We start from the raw sequence: 18,937 nt of genomic DNA on the forward strand, positions 1-18,937 counted from the left end.
AAATTGGGCTTGAGAATATCTAATAATTTGTTTTAAATTTTTCTGATATGAATGTATAATGTTATGGATTTTATTTATGATCATAACTTTATCTATTTTATGTTTAGCAATTTTATTTATGTATTCTTTTGAAGCTATTCTAACTACATAGATTTTCATTCATAACCATATGTATTGAAGACTTAGCACACAATTTTTTTGGTATTTTATATATTTATTTTACCTAATTATTTTTTACAAAAGAAATATATTTAAAACTGATTTTAACACGGATTTCTTTTCATCCAGGATTTGTTTTTTTGATAACAAAACAAAAGCAGCCATAGTGTGTCCAAACAGATTAGGTCTTTATTTAGCAAGTGAATTAAAAAAAAAAAAAAATCACCAGTTAAATGCAAGGCCAAAAAAAAAAAAAACAAACAAAATCAAATGCAATGTTATTTTGCATATCAAATAACCATTCAGTAACAATGATTACCATTCAAATACTTCAAAACATTCGATTTTGTAGCCTGCATTGTATGTAAACTCTGATCGACAGAAAAAAAGTCAACAAAATTAGAAATGTGTAGCTTAATTAAAATATCTTATCAATCAGCATCTTCTGTCGCTCCACATCAGAATACAAAATAATATCAATGACATAAAAAAGGCCCAAGAATTCTGCTACTGTTGGGTTAAAAAAAAAAAAAAAATGCGTGAAAAGTCTCTCCTTTTTGTTAGCAAAACACTATCCAAAATAACTACAATCATTTACATCAGTACAAAGATATCTGGATTGAAAAATATTTGCAATGAAAAAAACGGGGTCCGGTTCCTTTTTTCTTTTTTCCCCCTCTGGACAGTAAAAAAATGACACCGTGGACCAGAAAACTGCAAAATATGCAATGAAAAAAAAAAATAAAATCTGCATCTTAAAAAGGTTTTACACGTTAACTCTTTGTACAAACATTAGAAACGGTATTGCACGTCACAACACAAATGGAGCTTAGTCAGCCTTTCAAAATGTGTCATTAGCAGAAGAATCAGAAGAATTCAAGTTTCAGAGCGGGAGAATCTCAAGTGTCTTCCGGAAAACAAGAAGAACGAAACCTTCATGTTGCCTTCATGTGTAGGAAAATAAGAATCATATCAAAAACTGTGTGTGTTTGTGTATCCTCCTGAGAGCCAGCCGACTCGTTTCGGTCCACTGCAGTGGACGTTAGTTTTTAATCATTATCTTTGAACGATTTGGAGCTACCCTACAAAGTCCTGGTGTCCTCACTAGAGGACATCCTGGTCTTTCCGGTGATATCTCACATGCCTGGGTAGGACGCAAATCAGTTTGTCGTCTTGCGGAGACACAATGTCCACTACAGTGGACACAAATATCTATTCTGGACATCAGGAGGGTATGCTGACATTTTGTAGGAACCAAAAGTTTGGATATGACGAACCCTCCTGTTACCGGGTCAATTTGACCCGGGGCCTACTGGTATCGGTCCGATACCAAGAATCCGATACCGATACTTGAGTAGTCCCCGATCCCTACATCCGATACTGTTTTTGGGGCTGATACCTGACCGATTCATATAAATATCGAATCAGGACATATTTTTAGTTATGGAACCCCCAATTTATCATTTCGTGCAGGGGTGTCAAACATATGGCCCGCAGGTCGGCTCTGGCCCGCAAAAGGTTTTTATGAATTCTAAAAAATTTGAAATATTTTCCGATTAATAGTAATGCTGTTTGATTTTGGATGGTATTCAAAAAGAATAATAAATGTGTTTTTTTGTTTCAATCTTGAAACAACCCCGGGTCAAATCAAACAGGAGGGTTTAAAGGAGGGGAATAGAATCATTTTTAAATAGAAAAATACAATCAAAATTAAATATTTTCTCGTCTACAAAAATAGTGAAATAAAGGTGATTCTTTTTTTTTTTTCCTTATAGAAAATCAGACAACAAATATTTCCCAAAGAAAAACGACACGTCAAGTGTTACAGGTGACCATATTCAAACATTTGGTACGACATTAAGGATATATTAGAAAATATTCAAATCCTTCTCTATCCACGCACGCACACATAACTTAAGACTTCACACGCTACACATGAAAAAAAACGAAAAATTGCACAATAAATCATCAACGGGACAATAAATAACGGGAGGTTTTTCGAAGAGAAACTGCACTTAAATCACATCGGGTGAATAAGAAATATATAGAAAAAGTAGTGCATAATAATATATATATATTACTATATATTTAAAAAAAAAATGCAATTGGGGAGGTCCAGTGAGGGGAAGTAGTCAACACAAGCAACGGCGTAACCATGACAACACAGCAAACACACACTTGTTACAGTACTCTCCGGGGACGATTTTCCCGAAACGTCGTCCAATCCAATGGTTTGTATCCCACAAACCCCGCCTCCTATGCCATCTCTTGGCGACGTCGCTAAATTACAGCCAAGGTCTACACACATATATACGTGGACGACAACAAAAAATAGTAATAAAATTAAAAATACACGTAACCAGTGAACACCACACTTTTTTGTTTTTTTTTTCGTTGGCTAATAGTCTACAGCAGAAGCACATTTTCGGCGTAAACGGACAGATAAACACTGAAGCATGCGGGTTTTTTTTTTTTTCGAGTATAACGGCGTTGGAGAATCCCCCCCCACACACACACACACAGCCTTTACCTTCATGCTTCCTCCGAATGATTTGTCTTTTCTATCGTTTGTTAATTTCCTTATATTCCATCCCGCATGCTAGCTGAGTCCAAACATGCGCTGCCATAAATTCATCAACTTTTTTTTCCCGCCCTCGTTCCATTTGGTATGTTCAGGAATAGCAATAACGTGCATTGAATTTTCTGAATGCCCACCCCCCCCAAAAAAAAAACATATTTGTGTGGATTTTTTTTCTACATACAGTGGAACCTTGCTTTGCTATTGTTTCTGATTTGTGCCGTTTTTAGCAGAAAAAAAACCCGAAAAAACCCCTGAAATTTATCACGGTTTTCGTATGGATAAAAAATTGCGACTCGGCCATTAATTTCCTGCAATACATGCGCATTTATACGACGCAGAATTTGCATCAAAGGAGTTGAACAAATTTCGTACAATTCGATTTTAGCGAGGCTTTCTAATCTCAAAAATCACAAATCCGCAGTATATTTATTAAAGCAACATTTTTGTCCTCGTTCTATAAACTACTGACTATACGAATACTGTCATTTAGTGGATTTGTCTGTGCAAACTTGAAATAAGATCCACGATTGACCCATTTCCCGCAGAACTACGCTACTTTGAACCACGTTGTACATGAGAGTTAAACGGCAACAAATATTTATCCTATACAACTAACTTATTATTTTCTTAACAGCAGAAAAGTTTTCCTACGATAGCTTGTTGCGTATACTGTTTGTTAAATAGAGTGAAAAAGTTGTCCCATATTTTGAATTGACGTCGAAATGAAAGCAAATCTTGCGTCATATTATTGTCGGAAAAAGGCTAACATAACAGACTCAGAAAGAACAGCGTATCCAACCATTAATTTCCAAAATTAATCATTTTAAGACCTTGCAAAGTGACTTTAGAGATTTCTTTCTAAATAAATCACCAACAATCAGTGGAGATCTAGCGTTCAACTGTCTTTTACCATTTAGACATGTTAGCTACCTAGCTAGCTAGCTACATAGCAAACTAGCTTCTTTTACCACTTAGACATGTTAGCTAGCTTGCTAGCTAGATATCTATCTAGCTATCTATCTATCCATCTAATCCATCTATCTATCTATCTATCTATCTATTTATCAATAGCTAGCTAGCTAGCTAACCTCAATAACAAACTAAAAAGCTAAAAAGTGTAGACCAGGGGTGTCACACTTGTTTTAGTTTGCGGGCTACATAAATGAAAATTTATTCCCAAGAGGGCCGGACCAATGTTATCTTGGTTATATATTTATATAACTTTAACAACAACTTCAGATGCAATATTCTTTAATGCTGTGCAAAATAGTACAAACACAACATCACTATTAATCACAAAACATTACTACTGATCAAAATTCACCTCATTTTTATGGTTTACATTACAAAATCATTCTACGGACCAGAACAGAATGTTTGACACCCCTGGTCTAGACATAGCTAGCTAGCTAGCAGATAATTAACAGCGTAGACCTAGTCAGCTGTATAATTAGCTTACCTAGCTAGCTAATTAATGTAGACCTAGCAAGCTGGATAATTAATTTAGCTAGCTAGCGCCAAAGAAACACATTTACCCTTCCCTGATTTGACTAACTGTTGTGGCATTCGTTTTTCAAACTTGTAGAAGTTGTGCTTTACTGATTCGTCAATATTTTGAAACCTGGTGTTATATATTTGTCAATTTTTTTAAATAAAATTGAATGTGGTAGCAGTACTCTTCTTTGTCAAATTTCCAAGACACTTATTGTCACTTTACAGGGACTTTAGGTAAATTCTCTTCTGTGTGAAAGGCAAAGGTGGAGAAATTTTTTAGGATTCTGCCGTACACAAAAAAGTGACTAGTTTGTTATCTAAAGGAAAGCTATCGAGTCAAAAAATTCCGCTTAACTTGCGCAGATCGGATGTGGTAATTTTGCTCATATTAGCATATCCTTAGTTCAGCGTGAAAAAAAAAAACTGATACATTTTCTGGATTCTGCAGGCTCTCCTTTGTGAAAGAGGTTAAAGGTCAGTAGTGCCGTGTCCTAAGCATTTCCGCTTGCTACGCTGAATGGCTAGGTTTGGTTAGTGTCCTCAGCAGGCATGAGTGCATCTTTTCGTTTCACATAAAACCAAATAATCCTTTTAAAAAATGTATAAAACTCAATTTTGTTTTTTTTTCCCATCTACGAAAAGATGACCGTAGCACACAAAAAGCCTGAGATGTGGCGCGGATAAGAAGCGATGCTAGTGGCTGCTAAAAAAGCCTAGCCGCTACGTCGTGGCGCTAATGCGGTTTCGTGCAGGGGTGTCCAAACTTTTACGGAAAATCCAACGCTTTATGACGCCATTTGAAAATCCCATGCCTATTTTTTTTTTTTTACATCAAGAGCTTGGAGAAAGAGTTTGAAAAAAATGATCATTATACGGTTGCGTGTGAAGTGAATTAGATTGCGCGGTTAGCTTAAAAAAACAGCTGAAGGTTTGGACACCCCTGGTTAAAGCGTTCCGAGTTCTACTGACAGCTTCTAGTTCCAGCGGAAGTGGATCTGGCGCGGGCGGTCGGCGCCCTCCTTGACCAGAGGTTTGTGGAACTCACGGCCGGCGCGCGAGTGGATGTTGGCCCAGCAGAACTCGCAATAGTACTGCAGGCAGGTGACGTTGGCGCAGAAGAAGGGCGCAAACTTGCCGCCGCAGCGGGCGCCCTGGCATTCGTCGCACAACTGGTCGTCCAGCACGTACGGCTTCACCTCCACCTGCAACGACGACAGATGGAAAATCCAGGTCCAGAGAGAAAAGAAATCCTGCCACAGTTTGGCTTCAGCCAAAGAGGCGACTGCGGCTAAAGTGAAAACGCGGCAGGTTTATGATTTCTGGACCTGGATTGGCATTCCCTAATCTCAATCCTACAGAATTGTGGAGTTGCTATTACGGAGTAAGGACTTTATAATTTCCAAACGCATTTGAACGTACTTAAAAATACATTTGGATATATTTAAAAAAACTTCGAACATACTTGCTAATACGTTCAAACTTGTAAGATAAATGCCAAAATCATAGCATGTTTTCCCCAATAATGCTACGGTGTATGCACTTCAATAGAGTGTAGCATTATGGGTAACATTTTCAAATACATTCAAACGTACTTGCTACTGTACTTGACAATATTGTCAAACGTGTTTGTTAGCTAAAGGCTAAAAACATTGTATTTATTCCCATGAATCTACAGAGGTATGCTCATATCCCGTGGCATTATGGGAAACGTATTTTCAAATATATATGAATTTATTTTCAAATGGATTTGATCATGCTTGCTAATAATATCAAATATACTTATAAGATAAACATTGAAAGCAGTATTTTTTTTCGCGTAATGCTATGGGGTGTACTTATCAATCACTTGCATTCTGGGAAACATTTTCAAATATGTATAAACATACTTGCAAATAGGTTAAAATGAACTTTAAAAAACATTCAAACATACTTGTAAGCTAAATGCAAAAAACAGTATTTTTTCCCATAATGCTACGGGATTTGCTCTTCGGCATCCTGTGGCATTATGGGAAAAAATGCTACGTATTTAGCATTCAGCTTCAAGTACGTTTAAAACATATTTGGTCAATTACGTCCCCAAAAAAATCTTGGTACCCGCTTGTCGATGTCGCCGTGCTGCAGCTGCACAAATCTGGCGCTGATGGCGGCGATGTAACTCTGCTGGTTGGAGAAGGCCACCCGCCCCGCCCCTTTGGGGTACTTGAGCTCCGGGTCGGTGTCGATCCCGGCGTAGCAGACGCCGCCGTAGAGGCGGTCCATGATCATGGCCAGTTCGACTAGGCGCCACGCCAGAGTTTCCGGTTAGACTTTCCGATCTCTCTTTCCGAACCCGATGAAAAAAAAACAAAATGGCGGGTCTTACTTGCTCTCAGCGGACGAGGGACGCCTCCCACAAAGATGGTCTTGCGGGGGTCCAGGGGATGAGATCCGTCCATCACAAAATCGCTGTCGCTCAGGTTCCACGGGCGGATTTGCACCTGCGGAGGAAACGCTTTACGGTTAGGGTTGCGAAATTTACACAATATTTCAAGCGGGAAAAGTTCGGGATTTCCGGTGCGGTTGGACTCACAGGTTTGTCCTTGATGGTGGGGCTGGAGACGCACAGGTAGAGCTTTCCGTCCTCCTCCATGCAGGCTTCGATCAGGGCCTGCACAGACGTCTCCTCCTGGAACAGCAGGAAGGCGTAGCCTTTGGGCGGAAAGTACGACTTGCTCTCGGCTTTGTGCGGCCAATCGACCACCAGGTGCCCGAAGCGGCGGAAACTGGACGTTATTTCATCTGCGGGGAAGCACAAACACAGTAGACGGGGAACGTCTATCAGGAAAGTAGTCAGGTCTTTATTTATCCTCATTCGAAGTTGAAGACAACTGAACAGTAATTTTGGGGTTTACCACTAGAGGGAGCCAGAATACCATACCTGGAAAATCAATATCTTTGCAGACCTGATTAGGGACTATAATTCTCACAAAGGACTCAAAGCAGGAATTCGAGAAACTCAGAAAAACAAAATGCTCGAGGTCGATCACAACAACATGATTTTGTCCTTTAATGGTTGATTATGCTAATTAAAGATGCTTAATATAGACCTATGTTGAAATTAAAATATGCGGTGCTTGTTAGTGACGATTAGTGTAGACTCGGACGTTTGTGACTAGCAGCGCTAGCAGTGGTGAGCAGCACTAGATGCTAGCAGAGTTAGCGGCTAGCACTTATCCGCCTGCTGACATTGTATTACGGTGCTTTTTGGCGGCGATTAGCAACAGCTCCAGCAGCTAACATCCCTGAGCAACATGCTAGTAGTGTTAGCAGCTAGCATGGCGCATATAGCGCCATCGTTTTTCTTTTCAAAGGCAGTTTAAAAGACCTTAAATAGCGAGCAGGCTTATTCCTAAAAGTTCTTTCATTTGAATACTGGAATTTATCCGACTAGCAAAACGTAGGTTAAAAATTCTCACCTTCGTCAATGTCAGGCGGCAACCCGCCCACAAAGACTTTGCGCGAGAATCGCTCCACACGCTCGCCGTTGTGATGCGGGTAGCATCTGGCCGGGCCCAGGACCCCCGGCGCCCCCTGGTGGCCGTCATCCAGGAGATTGTCGTCGATGGGGAACAGAGAAGAGCGCCCTGGCGGGGGGAGATTGACAACGGGTCACGCCAAGGACGGAGGCGGTCGGTCACGCGTCGTTGTGCCATTTCGGCACCTTACCGGGATTATCCACAATTTATTTGAAAGACAAAAATGAAAAGCCTCCATGCTCAAGCGAGCCCAGATTAATAAAAGTGTTTTTTCATTTATCTGTCTATCCTTTAAGCCTATAGATCTCTTTGTCTCTATCCATCAATCTGTGAAAATGGACTCATTTCAAGACAGCGGTGTCAAAATTATGGTCTGGGGGCCATTTGCTGCCCGCCTTTCACATCTAAGTGGCCTATATGAAAAAAAGAAAAAATATTTTGAAATGGCTGGCAAAAAAAGCAATATTTGTTTGATGGTAGACAGCATTGTAAGTGTAAAACAAAAAACTAATCATTGCTATGTATTTTTGAACAAAAAACATGCTATAGAAGGTTTTTCTTAAAATGTATACAGTGTTCCAAAATATCAATAAAAATAGGGAAATCTGCCATAAAATTATAGTCATAAATGAAAGTCCACAGAAAAACCTTTGTTTCCTTTATTTAGTTGGTTTATTTGTTAAAAATCAACATTTTTACGATGTTTTTACTACTCTGACTTAAAAGTAATACAAATAGTAAAAGCAAAAAATAAATACTTAAAAATTATATATTTTTTGTATCGTCTAAATCAGAAGGATGCAAAATATCAATAAAAAATAGGGAAATCTGCCATAAAATTATAGTCATAAATGAAAGTCCACAGAAAAACCTTTGTTTTGAAAAGAAAAAAAACAAAACAAAACGAGTACACTTGTTTACAGTAATTATTTGAAAGTTTACCTCGACGTCTCCCATAGCTCCTGGCTGCATGTAAATGTAAAAGAATGTTTCAGGTCTTCGGAGCTCACGATGTATGAAATGCAAACATTTTTACATATAAACACCAAAAAAAAACACATTCCCACTTTTAATTATCGGACAAAGATCATTACCGTTGAGCATGAGGAGCCCGTCGGCGGCCTGGTTCAGGCATCCGATGCGACCTGGCCAAAGAAACAGCAAATTATGCTAAGTTAGCCAAAGATGCTAATACATAGGTGTCCAAACTACGGCGTGGGGGCCATTTGCGGCCCGCTATCCACATTTTTGCGGCCCACAGCATGTTCTAAAAATACATTTCACATGGCCCGCAATGCTGTTTAAAAAAGTAATAAACGTGTTTGTACTTAAGTACCAGAGTAATCCATTGTTTTAGGTTTTAAAAATTACTAGTATTTTAACTACTAAAAGTACTAAAGTAATTGATTATTTCAGTAATAAAATCATGAATTTAGGTATTAAGGTGCCTGCCTTTAGGTGTTAAAATACCAAAAGTAATTGATTAGTAAGTGATTTGTTTATTGAATTAAGTACTAAAGTAAGTGATTACTTTAGTAACTTTAGGTACTAAAGTAAAATAGTATCAAAAGACCTCAATTAATACACGAGACAAATAGAATACCTTTCCAGACATCATAACCTCCGTTTTAGTCATATTCCTGTGCGCGAACAAGGTCGGACTTGGCCGTTGGTTCGGTCTGCTTGCTTCTTCTGTTGAAAATAATGCGGTAACTAATGCGAACTGCTGTGGCTGACAGATCAATCCTTCTCAAATGGTGTCAAAAAAACAAAATCTAATCTTTAGGTTACCGTTTATAGGACGCTCCTATACTCTCAGCCTTCATTTTAGGGAAAAAAAATGGTGTCTTATATTTGGGGATGTATATGTTTACGAATATATTTATACAGTATAATCCGCTCCATTTCAATATGCGGTCCGGTAAATTTGCGAGCAGCTAAAAATAGCAAGCCGGATCCCTCTCTCTCTCTCTCTCTCTCTCTCTCTCTCTCTCTCTCTCTCTCTCTCTCTCTCTCTCTCTCTCTCTCACTCCTTCTTCTCCTTGGCCTGGCCTCTCCCGGCTGTCAAACGCAGCGTGTGAAAGGGCCACGCCGCTAAAATTAGCCTCGGCCGTTATCCCGCAGTCCCCGCTCGGCCCGCGTCCGCTCCATCTGCCGCCCCGCGAAGAACGAAAGCAAAGCGGCCCGTGGAAAGAAGACGGGCTCCGCTGGCGTCTTTATGACCTCAGCCTGCAGTTTTAGCTTTCATACATCAGCTCTTTTCGCGTAAGCAAGGTTATGCTTACTGCGAGTCATTTCCATATAAGGGGATATGCAAAGATATCCTTTGTATAAGGACGCGGTTAGTTGAATTTGCTACTATTTGTGTTTTTAAGATAAAGGTCCCACAAGAGAGCAAAAGTCCAAGTCCGTTTCCAAAAGCAAGGAGGCGGGCTTTGTTTGAAAATAATGCCGTAACAACCTCAGCTAACACGAGCTGCTGTTAGCATTTCGTTTTTGAGCGTAAATAAGTGTGTCTTATACTTGGGGAATTATGGTAAATATCATTTTCCGAAACTCTTCATATTTTCTCGTCTTCATATCCGTAAGCTCTATATTTGTTGCGTGTTAAGCGTGTTTCCGATTTCCCGCATTGTGAGCGGTCAGTACCACAAATACCCAACCAAGTGTTCAACCAAGTTTATGACTGCGTATATGCAAAAAGACTGCAATTAATAAACGAAAAGAATACCCTCCCGTGTTCTCTAACGATCCTCTCGGTTTTAGTAATATCCCCGTGCGTGAACGAGGACGGACTCGGACGTTGGTTCAGTCTGCTTGCTTCTTATTTTGAAAATAATGCCTCGACAATCTCGGCTAGCGACAGCAGGCGACAGGCGCAGCCAGTTGATGTCCGTCCTCTATCTCAGGGGTGTCAAACTTATTTTTATTAAGGGCCACATTGTCATCAATAGTTTCTGTAGAGGGCCCTTCATTTTAATGATCATCTCACATTTGTACATTTTGAAATCAGAGGCTGCTAAAAACTGGTAAAAAAAAAAAGGGGTATTGGTCACTAAAAAATACTTGTTTCCCCCAAATGTTGTAAAAGTTGAAGACAACTTGCAAATTTGGTATTTTTGTAGTCAGAATTAGCATATTAGCATAATTCGGATTTGGCCCCGGGGCCTTGAGTTTGACACCGGCGCTCTATCTCCAACCATTATGGTAATTATTGAAAGTAAAAATACAGTGGATATAAAAATGCAAATCCGTGAGTCAAAACTCGACCTCTGTGATCTTCTTTGAACGGTGCGGGATAAATTTGTTTTATAAACTTGAAGTTACCGTTTATCGGACGCGCCCATACTTTTGGCCCTCGTTTTTGTGTGTCTTATATTTGGGGAATTACGGTATCGGTTAATGGTCAAATATGCGTCAGTTGAGTGCACAACACACTGCTTATGTTTCCCGACGGCCTCTCGCGTATTTTCCAGGTTAACGGGATCAGCTTGGTGATGTAAATACCCAGCTGGAGGCCCGTTGGCATTAGGCTCTCAGCGGGGGAGAAAATAAGCTTTGGTGCCGAAACACTACACAGCTTCTCCAGAGGCCTCCGGTTCGACACACACACACACACACACACACACGCACACGCACGAGCAGGATAGCGATAGGCAGCGCTCACCTTTCATGGGATCCTGCTCGGCTCGCATGATGTCAATCAGGGAGCTCTCCAGCGAATGCATGTTGAGACTCTCGTACAGCCTGGAGCGGTCCTGAGAGCACAAAAGCGGACCTGTGAGACGGCTTGATGTCATCACGGGAATAATACGGCCAAGAATAATATAATCAAGCCTTGGCGCTGCTCAGCTGGCCCGGGATTAACATTCTTTCCGTATTTATTCAGTTTAGGGCTCGGCGAGGTATGCTGGCCGCCGCTGAATATGGGCAATTCTCTCGGGCCGGCCGAGTCCGGGAGTGGAAACCGGAACCGCGGGAAACACGTGCAAGACTATTCTGGTCCCGGGCTAACACCGTCAGCTCATGCTATATATATATTCATATTCATATTCATATATATCTATATCTATATATATATATATATATATATCTATATATATATATATATATATATATATATATATATATATATATATATATATATATATATATGAAAAGGCAAATTAATTCCAATTAATTTGTTGTTGTTTTGAAATAAAATATAAAATATATAAAAAAAATATAATATATAATATAATATTATATATATATATATATATATATATATATATATATATATATATATATATATATATATATATATATATATATATATATATATATATATATATATATAAAGGGAAATTCAATACCACTTTTTTCAGACTGATCCAACCAGAAATCCCAAATTATCACGTACATCGATACCAGGCATCAATACCACTCGTAATATTGATAGCCAATTTAACACCAAACAATGACAGACCATTTTAAAAAGAGACCCACGTATCCCAATATCGCAATCTCCCTTAAAACTGCATGAAATATGTTTCTTTTGTTTTTAATTGTTAAATTCCTAAATATACCGTATTTTCCGCACGATAAGGCGCACCGGATTATAAGACGCACCCTCAATAAATGACACATTTTAAAACCTTTTCCACATATAAGGCGCACCGGATTATAAGGCGCACCCTCAATTAATGACATATTTGAAAACTTTTTCAGTCACAATACAGTAATACTCAATGTAATACAATAATAAGTCAAATAATAACTAAACTCTCAATAGCATAATAACTCAATGTCAATATGAGCAACCTTGTTCAACTGTAAACACACAGAAGAAACCGGTAAAGCTTACTTTATCACTTCATTCCCCATCTACGGATCCCAATCTCAATATTGATCCATATATAAGGCGCACCTGATTATAAGGCGCACCATCAGCTTTTAAAAAAAATAAGGCTTTTAGGTGCGCCTTATAGTGTGGAAAATACGGTATATATAATTAAAATACAACTTGATGATAAAAAATCTATATAAAATCTATATAATAAATAAAAGTGAACATAATCTTAGTTTCTCGTGAAACTGTTCAGCAGGTTTACGTTTTTTTTTTCCTGGCATGTTCTTGCTCAGTTGGGTTGTAAAAACTGGAACTCAATGACTTGCACTGACCAACGGAAAGTGGAAAAAAAAGAAACAACACGGAGTCCTGCGGATGATCGTACGTCATTTTTCGCTCCTTGTTTTTCTTCGCGCAAACGGTCTTGACTCAAGGCGACGAGCCATCTCGGCCGCGCTTGTCACAGAGCGCCAAACATTAAGCAGAGAGGAAGGAAGGAAAAGATCTTGGAATCCGAACCATTCCTGCTGTGACAGTGTTTATGGAAATGAAGATCGGCACCATCCGCGCAGGAAGCGTCGCGCTTCTATCACACGTCATTTCGTTTTTCGCGAGTGTGGTGACTGAAAATTTTAATTTGGGATGTTTTTACAATGATGAAAATATAACTAGACAATAAAACTAATTTGATGTGATCTCTACTGCCACCTACTGTCTCGGGGTGAAACAAGTCAACAAAGAATTTTCCATATGCTGACATAGTTTGACCGCCGCTCAACAAAATGTTGCAGGAAAATCAATGTCATAAATCCTATTAAAATGCATCTCAAAATTGCAATTAAAATGGTTTTATATAGTACAAAAATTGGACAATGATTAATTTTGTACATAAAATCTCGCAAGTCCAGCTGCAATCACATAGAAATGTCAAAATCGTTGCATTTTAAAATTTTACATCTTTTAATCATCTGCGGAAAATTTCAGCTCCCCAGTGTTTTTTTTCTCATTGATTCTTTTAAGATATAAAAAAATAATCAAAGGAATTGTCATAATTTGTAACATAAAGACACAAGGGTTAAATGCATTTGTTGGATAATTGCTAAAAATGTTTCTTTTATGTTTTGGCCTGTAATATACCAGTACATCCAAAATATTTAGATAGTAAATATTATTTATCAGTAATCTTCAGTTTTATTACGTGTTTTTTTTTCCTCAAAAATGCCAGAAGGTACGTGCATAAGAAAATCAACACCATGTAGCATTATGGGAAAAATGCTACTTCATTTTTTAGTATTCAGCATACAAGTATGTTTGAACGTATTTGCAAGTACGTTCGAATGAGTTTGCCAATCAAAAGTCTTTACTACACATTATAGACGGAGAAAGCGTAAATATGATATATTTAAAAATATATTTTACTCCGCAGTTTTACATCTAGCACACAAAAGAAAAGCATGTCCAGTATAGCAACAGAAATGCGGTTACCAGTCTATTGTTCTCCCTCGGAAAACACAGTAATCTCATTTTGGCCATTAGCGGCGAGATATGATCATTAAACTGGGATGACACATGAGCCGCGTGGAGCCCTTTGCGGCCAATCGCGTCACGCCCCATGTGAGCGGGCGGGATGAAATGACATCATTTCATTTTCCGGGAAAAGATACAAAACACTCCGCTCGTGTTGGGTTTCATCAGATTGTCCCAGCGGTTGCTACAAAAAGAAGAAAAAAAAGGGGGCGCAATTCAGTCCACCTACCTGTAGGGGCATCAAAGTGTTACTGTTGCCGTCGGTGCGAAAGACGTTGTCCTCCAGCCACGATTTGGGCCCCAGCGAGGCGGCCGAACGCGGAAACTTGGGCGGGGCGATGACGTTGTTCGGGAAGGTCTTCTTGAGGGGGGACAGGGACACGTGGCCGCCCTGGCCCGAGGTGCTCGCCCCTTTGCGCTGGTCCCGCGACCAGGACACGGCGCCGGAGCTCCAGCCGTTGCCCTGGTGAGCGCCCCAGGGAGATTGCTTCATCACAGGCTGGGAGGGGCCAAACAAAGCAGTTAGTTAGCATATTTGATGTGGTATGCTTTGGATCTTGAGCTAAATAACAAACGCTCGGGATGAGCAAGTACTGATACCAGGCATCGATATTTCATGGTGTCAGTAACTTGCGGCGGCAGACGATATCAGTAGCCTGCTTGCAATCAGGAACTTATTTGATGTGGTATGCTTTGGATAATTGGTAACCATCGCTAAATAACAGACATTTGGGATGGGCCTGTACTGATACCAAGCATCGGTATCGGTACAGATATCAGCCTTATTTCAAGATATCGGTCGCTTTTGACGCCATCCAATATGGTTAGCCTGCTTGTAATCAGGAACTTATTTGATATGGTATGCGTTGGATCGTGAGCTGTTCTGATATCTCAAATGCGTAGCGTTCACTACATAACAGACATTCGGGATGGAGAAGTACAGAAACCAGGCCCCTGTATCAGTGCAGATACCAGCCTTATTTCAGGGTATCGTACATGTGACGACATGCTTTGATGTGGTATGTTTTGGATCACGGGCCAATACAATGAATAAATAAACTGCCCTTTTTTTTTTTTTTTTACCACTCACATAACAGGTCATAAATGAAACAGTATCGCTTCCTGACAGTGCTGCGTTCACGGTATGTTGCGGCAGCGAAAGGGCGCAACACTAGACGCACTAGAAATTAAAACCGAGTGAAAAAAAATCTGCAATGTAGCCGACGATTAACCCCGATATATCGAGCAACCGCGGTATAGCGGCACACTCGTGGCAGTACTAAAAAAATGCCCACCTGATGTTGGTTGTAGTTGTTCCTGTGCTGCAGGTTGTGCATCTGCGGGCTGACGGGAGAGCGGCGGATGTGCGGCGAGAAGGGCCCGCCCAAGCCCTGCGCGGAGAAGCCCTGGAAGAAGGCCGGGCCGCAGGACGACGACGGCATCCCAGCGTAGAAGCCGCCGTCGGGCGCAGGTGGCGCGAGGGGAGGCGGGGGAGGAGGGGGCGACGAGCCGCACGTCTGCGCCGACCAAGGCGTGCCGAAGCCCGGGAGGGAGGGCGACGACGAGCCGCTCGGCAGCTCCGCGAAGCCGGCGCCCAGACCTCCGGGCAACATGTCGCAATCATCGCCGTTGCTGACGCGGTGGGCCCCGGGGGACTCCATGGGCGGGATCACGGAAGCGGGCTCATCCAGGGCCGAGGACGGGCCCGCCGAGCGAGCGAGCTGAAGGTCACGGGCGGACCGCGACGGACGGGGGAAGCCTCGCGGCGGGCGGCGGCGCTCGCTCGGCGCCGGTGCGGGCTCGTCGTCGGCGGACGGCGGCGTCGGCGTGCGTGTCAGCCCCGCAGGCTCATCCTGCATGTTTTGCACCGGCGATCCGCCTCGTTGCGCTTTGCCAATGATGACAAAGTGGAGGGAGGGGGGGAGGGACGATGTCTGGCGGGGGAAGGACGGTTCTGGCCTGTGCGGAACCGGCACCGGCTCCCGCTTTGGTGTGGCTCGATCTGGCGAGCGTTCACCCGCGGAGATTGCGAGGGGGGAGGGGGGGGGGGGGGGGGCGAGGCGGGGGAAGGGGGGGGGGGGTCCTGCTCGCCGTTTGCTAGTGCGATCCACGTCGATACGTCGTTTGCCGGCCGCCCCCCTCCCCTCCCCTCGTCGCTCCTCAGCTGCTGCGGCAGAGGGATTAAAGGTCTCCGACGGAACCGACGTCACGCTCGCATCACGCCTGGGTGCGCGCGCCTCGACGCCGGCCTGCCGCGCCTCTCGCGCCGCAGAGTTTACGTCATTTTTCTCCTCGGTGCTTCATTATTCATAAAGTGCAGTGTGGGGCCGACACCCCGTTTTGCAACTCGAATCCAAGAACCGCAACTCTTACTCCTAAAATAACATCTTAAAGAAGAAAGGAAGAATGCAACAAAGGGTCACCACCACTAACCCTATTCTTGACCTGAATTTAAACCCTTGAAACCCTAACCCTTGTTTACAACCCCATCCCAGCTCTAAACTTTAAGCCCAATGTCCAAAGTAATGGATGTATCCTTGAAACCTCTTGTCACAGAAAATCTGAAAAAATTCTATAGTTTTTTAAAGGTCATGACAGAAACATTACATTTTCGTTTCAAATTAAGGGCAAATGAATAGGAACATGACGCAGATCATTTGTATTCTGGTGATTCATTTGCAAAACAATATAATGCATTTTTGTCTAGTTTAATGAGTCTTAACTTTTCAAATTGAGAAGAAATGAATTGGAACATGATTAAACATTTCTTAATTTGGTTGTAGTGATTCCTTTGCTAAATGTATGCATTTCTGTTATAATGAAATGTAATATAATACTTTTTAACGTCGTGTCAGTGATCCTACACTGTTCTTTTCAAATTAAGAGTAAATTCGTTGTAAAATGAAACAACTCAAAGCTCAATTTTGTGCGAGTGACTCTTATGTAATGTGTTTTTGTAAAGTTTTAATCTAGTTTATTACTCAATGTCATGATGGCAACAGAGCATTATTCTTTTCAAATAACTGCAAATAAATTGGAACATCCATTTGGCTCTAGCAACTCCTTTGCAAAACATGCATTTTTTCGTTAAGTTTTATTCTAATATGTTTTGTTTTAATGTCATGCGATGAACACAACACTTTTTTTCAAAACAACAACAAATTAATTGGAACATGAAACAAGTTTTTGCTAAATTTTGTTTTAATGCTTAACGCATGCATTTTTGTTAAGTTCTAATCCGTTTTATTACCCCTTAATGTCATGACAGGGACACTACATTGTTCTTTTCAAAATAAGAGTAAATTGATTGGAATGTGAAGCAACTTTTACGCTAAATTTTGTTAATATTGTGAAGCCTATATGCATATTGTCATTCACGATACAATGTTTTGGAATGGAGCGGATCTATTTCCTGGTGTAACACATCTGCCCTTCTCACTGCACCGTGAGCCTTTTTGGGATGGAGCCCCCCCCCCCCCCCCCCCCTCCTCCACACACACACACACACACACACACACACACACCACACGAGCCCACCCTGAAAATTCACAGCGCAAAATCCCAGATGGGTCCAGCTTTGTGGTGGCCACGTTTGGTGCTCTAGTTATTAGCCAGCGCTGGAAGAGGCTTAAATGGGGCAGGATGCCAGCTGCTGATAGTTACATGTTGGGGGGGGTCGCCAGCTGCTTCCAGCACATTCACAATATGACACAAAATCCAAAAGTGTTTTTTTTTTTTTTTTTTTACACATAAACAAAATGCCTTCATTCTCCTTTTGTTCTGCCTTGAATCCAAAGTAAACAATTCATTTCATTGATTTCATATTTGATGTATCAATGAGAATGAAAAGTATCGGTATGTGGTATTGGTATCTGGTGACTCAAGATTTGCAGCAGAAAAAAAAAAAACATACAGGATTTTGGGCATTTTAAGCATACACAATAAAATCATACACGCCATAAACTTTTATACAAGATTTGTTTAAATTGATATGCAATTTTTATATTTTAATACCATAGTTTTATAACTCTTTTTGGGCACTGCGTTTGAGTGATATCTTTTCAGTTCTGCTTCATAATAAACAGATACACACGTTTACTTTACTGGTGGACTGCCCCCTGGTGGCAAGTAAAAAAAATGCACAGCGCAATAAACCACAGGGCTAAAATAATGAGAAAAAAGTTGCGTCGTATAGTCAAAAAATATGGAATACCATCTGTACTAATTTGATAACTTCATAGTATAGCACTATCCATTTTTTTTAACTGGCTCTTAAAATAGATTTTTGAGTTATAGGTTTTGATGTTTGACGTGCGTAGTCGTCAATGGCAGCGAACGAGTTGAAATCGCGTAGCCCAAAATTTCTTGTTGTTTTCGTGGGTCCGAACAAACGGGCGGTAATTGCGTTCATCTCAAAGGGGGGAAATATACAAGAGCCTTGAGATACGAGCAAAAATCTTTTTTTAGTATTTTCAGTCCGTCAGTAAGACAACTTTGTCTTCGCTTTTGAAAGTTGTCTTCCCCTCGCCGTCAAACGCGGCCCTGTTTGATGAGCTTGTCGCCATAGCGACAGGTCATCCGCATGACTTTTGCTGCGAGTGAAGAGTCCTGCGGACTCATCGCGCGTGTGTGTTTGTGTGTCGCATTGATCACTTTATCCTAATTGACTCCATCAGCATCGGGGGTGGACCTTGCTCCGCTAATCCCATCCAGATCGCGAGAGTGCTGCCGGGGTTCTCAAGCGGAAGACAACATTTGAATCAAGGGGGAAGCAGCACGATATTGGCTAAAGTGTGTGTGCATCTGCCTTGCATACAATGTGTGTGTGTG

At 41.1% G+C, this 18,937-nt stretch overlaps 1 protein-coding gene across 2 annotated transcripts; it reads right to left on the minus strand.

Moving 5' to 3' along the window:
• Positions 1–325: 325 nt before the first annotated feature.
• On the minus strand, positions 326–17,333 carry cpeb2 (cytoplasmic polyadenylation element binding protein 2). Of its 2 annotated transcripts, XM_088425479.1 has the most exons (10): positions 15,403–17,333; positions 14,337–14,606; positions 11,417–11,507; positions 8,844–8,894; positions 8,692–8,715; positions 7,690–7,857; positions 6,804–7,012; positions 6,597–6,711; positions 6,329–6,510; positions 326–5,436 (listed from the first exon to the last, which is right to left on the minus strand). In XM_088425479.1, the coding sequence occupies exons 1-10, from the start codon at positions 15,964–15,966 to the stop codon at positions 5,209–5,211; spliced, it is 1,902 nt and encodes a 633-aa protein (XP_088281605.1). In that variant the 5' UTR covers positions 15,967–17,333; the 3' UTR covers positions 326–5,208. The 2 variants fall into 2 exon arrangements, with proteins under 2 accessions (XP_088281605.1, XP_088281606.1); XM_088425480.1 differs by lacking the exon at positions 8,692–8,715.
• Between the last annotated feature and the right edge of the window lie 1,604 nt (positions 17,334–18,937).

Source organism: Hippichthys cyanospilos, chromosome 10, assembly GCF_059441005.1.
Source record: "Hippichthys cyanospilos isolate Australia breed blue-spotted pipefish chromosome 10, RoL_Hcya_1.0, whole genome shotgun sequence".
Classification (NCBI taxonomy): Eukaryota; Metazoa; Chordata; class Actinopteri; order Syngnathiformes; family Syngnathidae; genus Hippichthys; species Hippichthys cyanospilos.

Bases quoted from the DNA above. Each gene is read 5' to 3' on its own strand.
- cpeb2 (XM_088425479.1), bottom strand. From the start codon at position 15,966: ATGCAGGATGAGCCTGCGGGGCTGACACGCACGCCGACGCCGCCGTCC. The intron at 8,895-11,416 runs GTGAGCGCTGCC...TTCTTTGGCCAG, and splicing joins CGAGCAGGATCCCATGAAAG to GTCGCATCGGATGCCTGAAC. The intron at 8,716-8,843 runs GTAATGATCTTT...ATTTACATGCAG, and splicing joins CGGGCTCCTCATGCTCAACG to CCAGGAGCTATGGGAGACGT.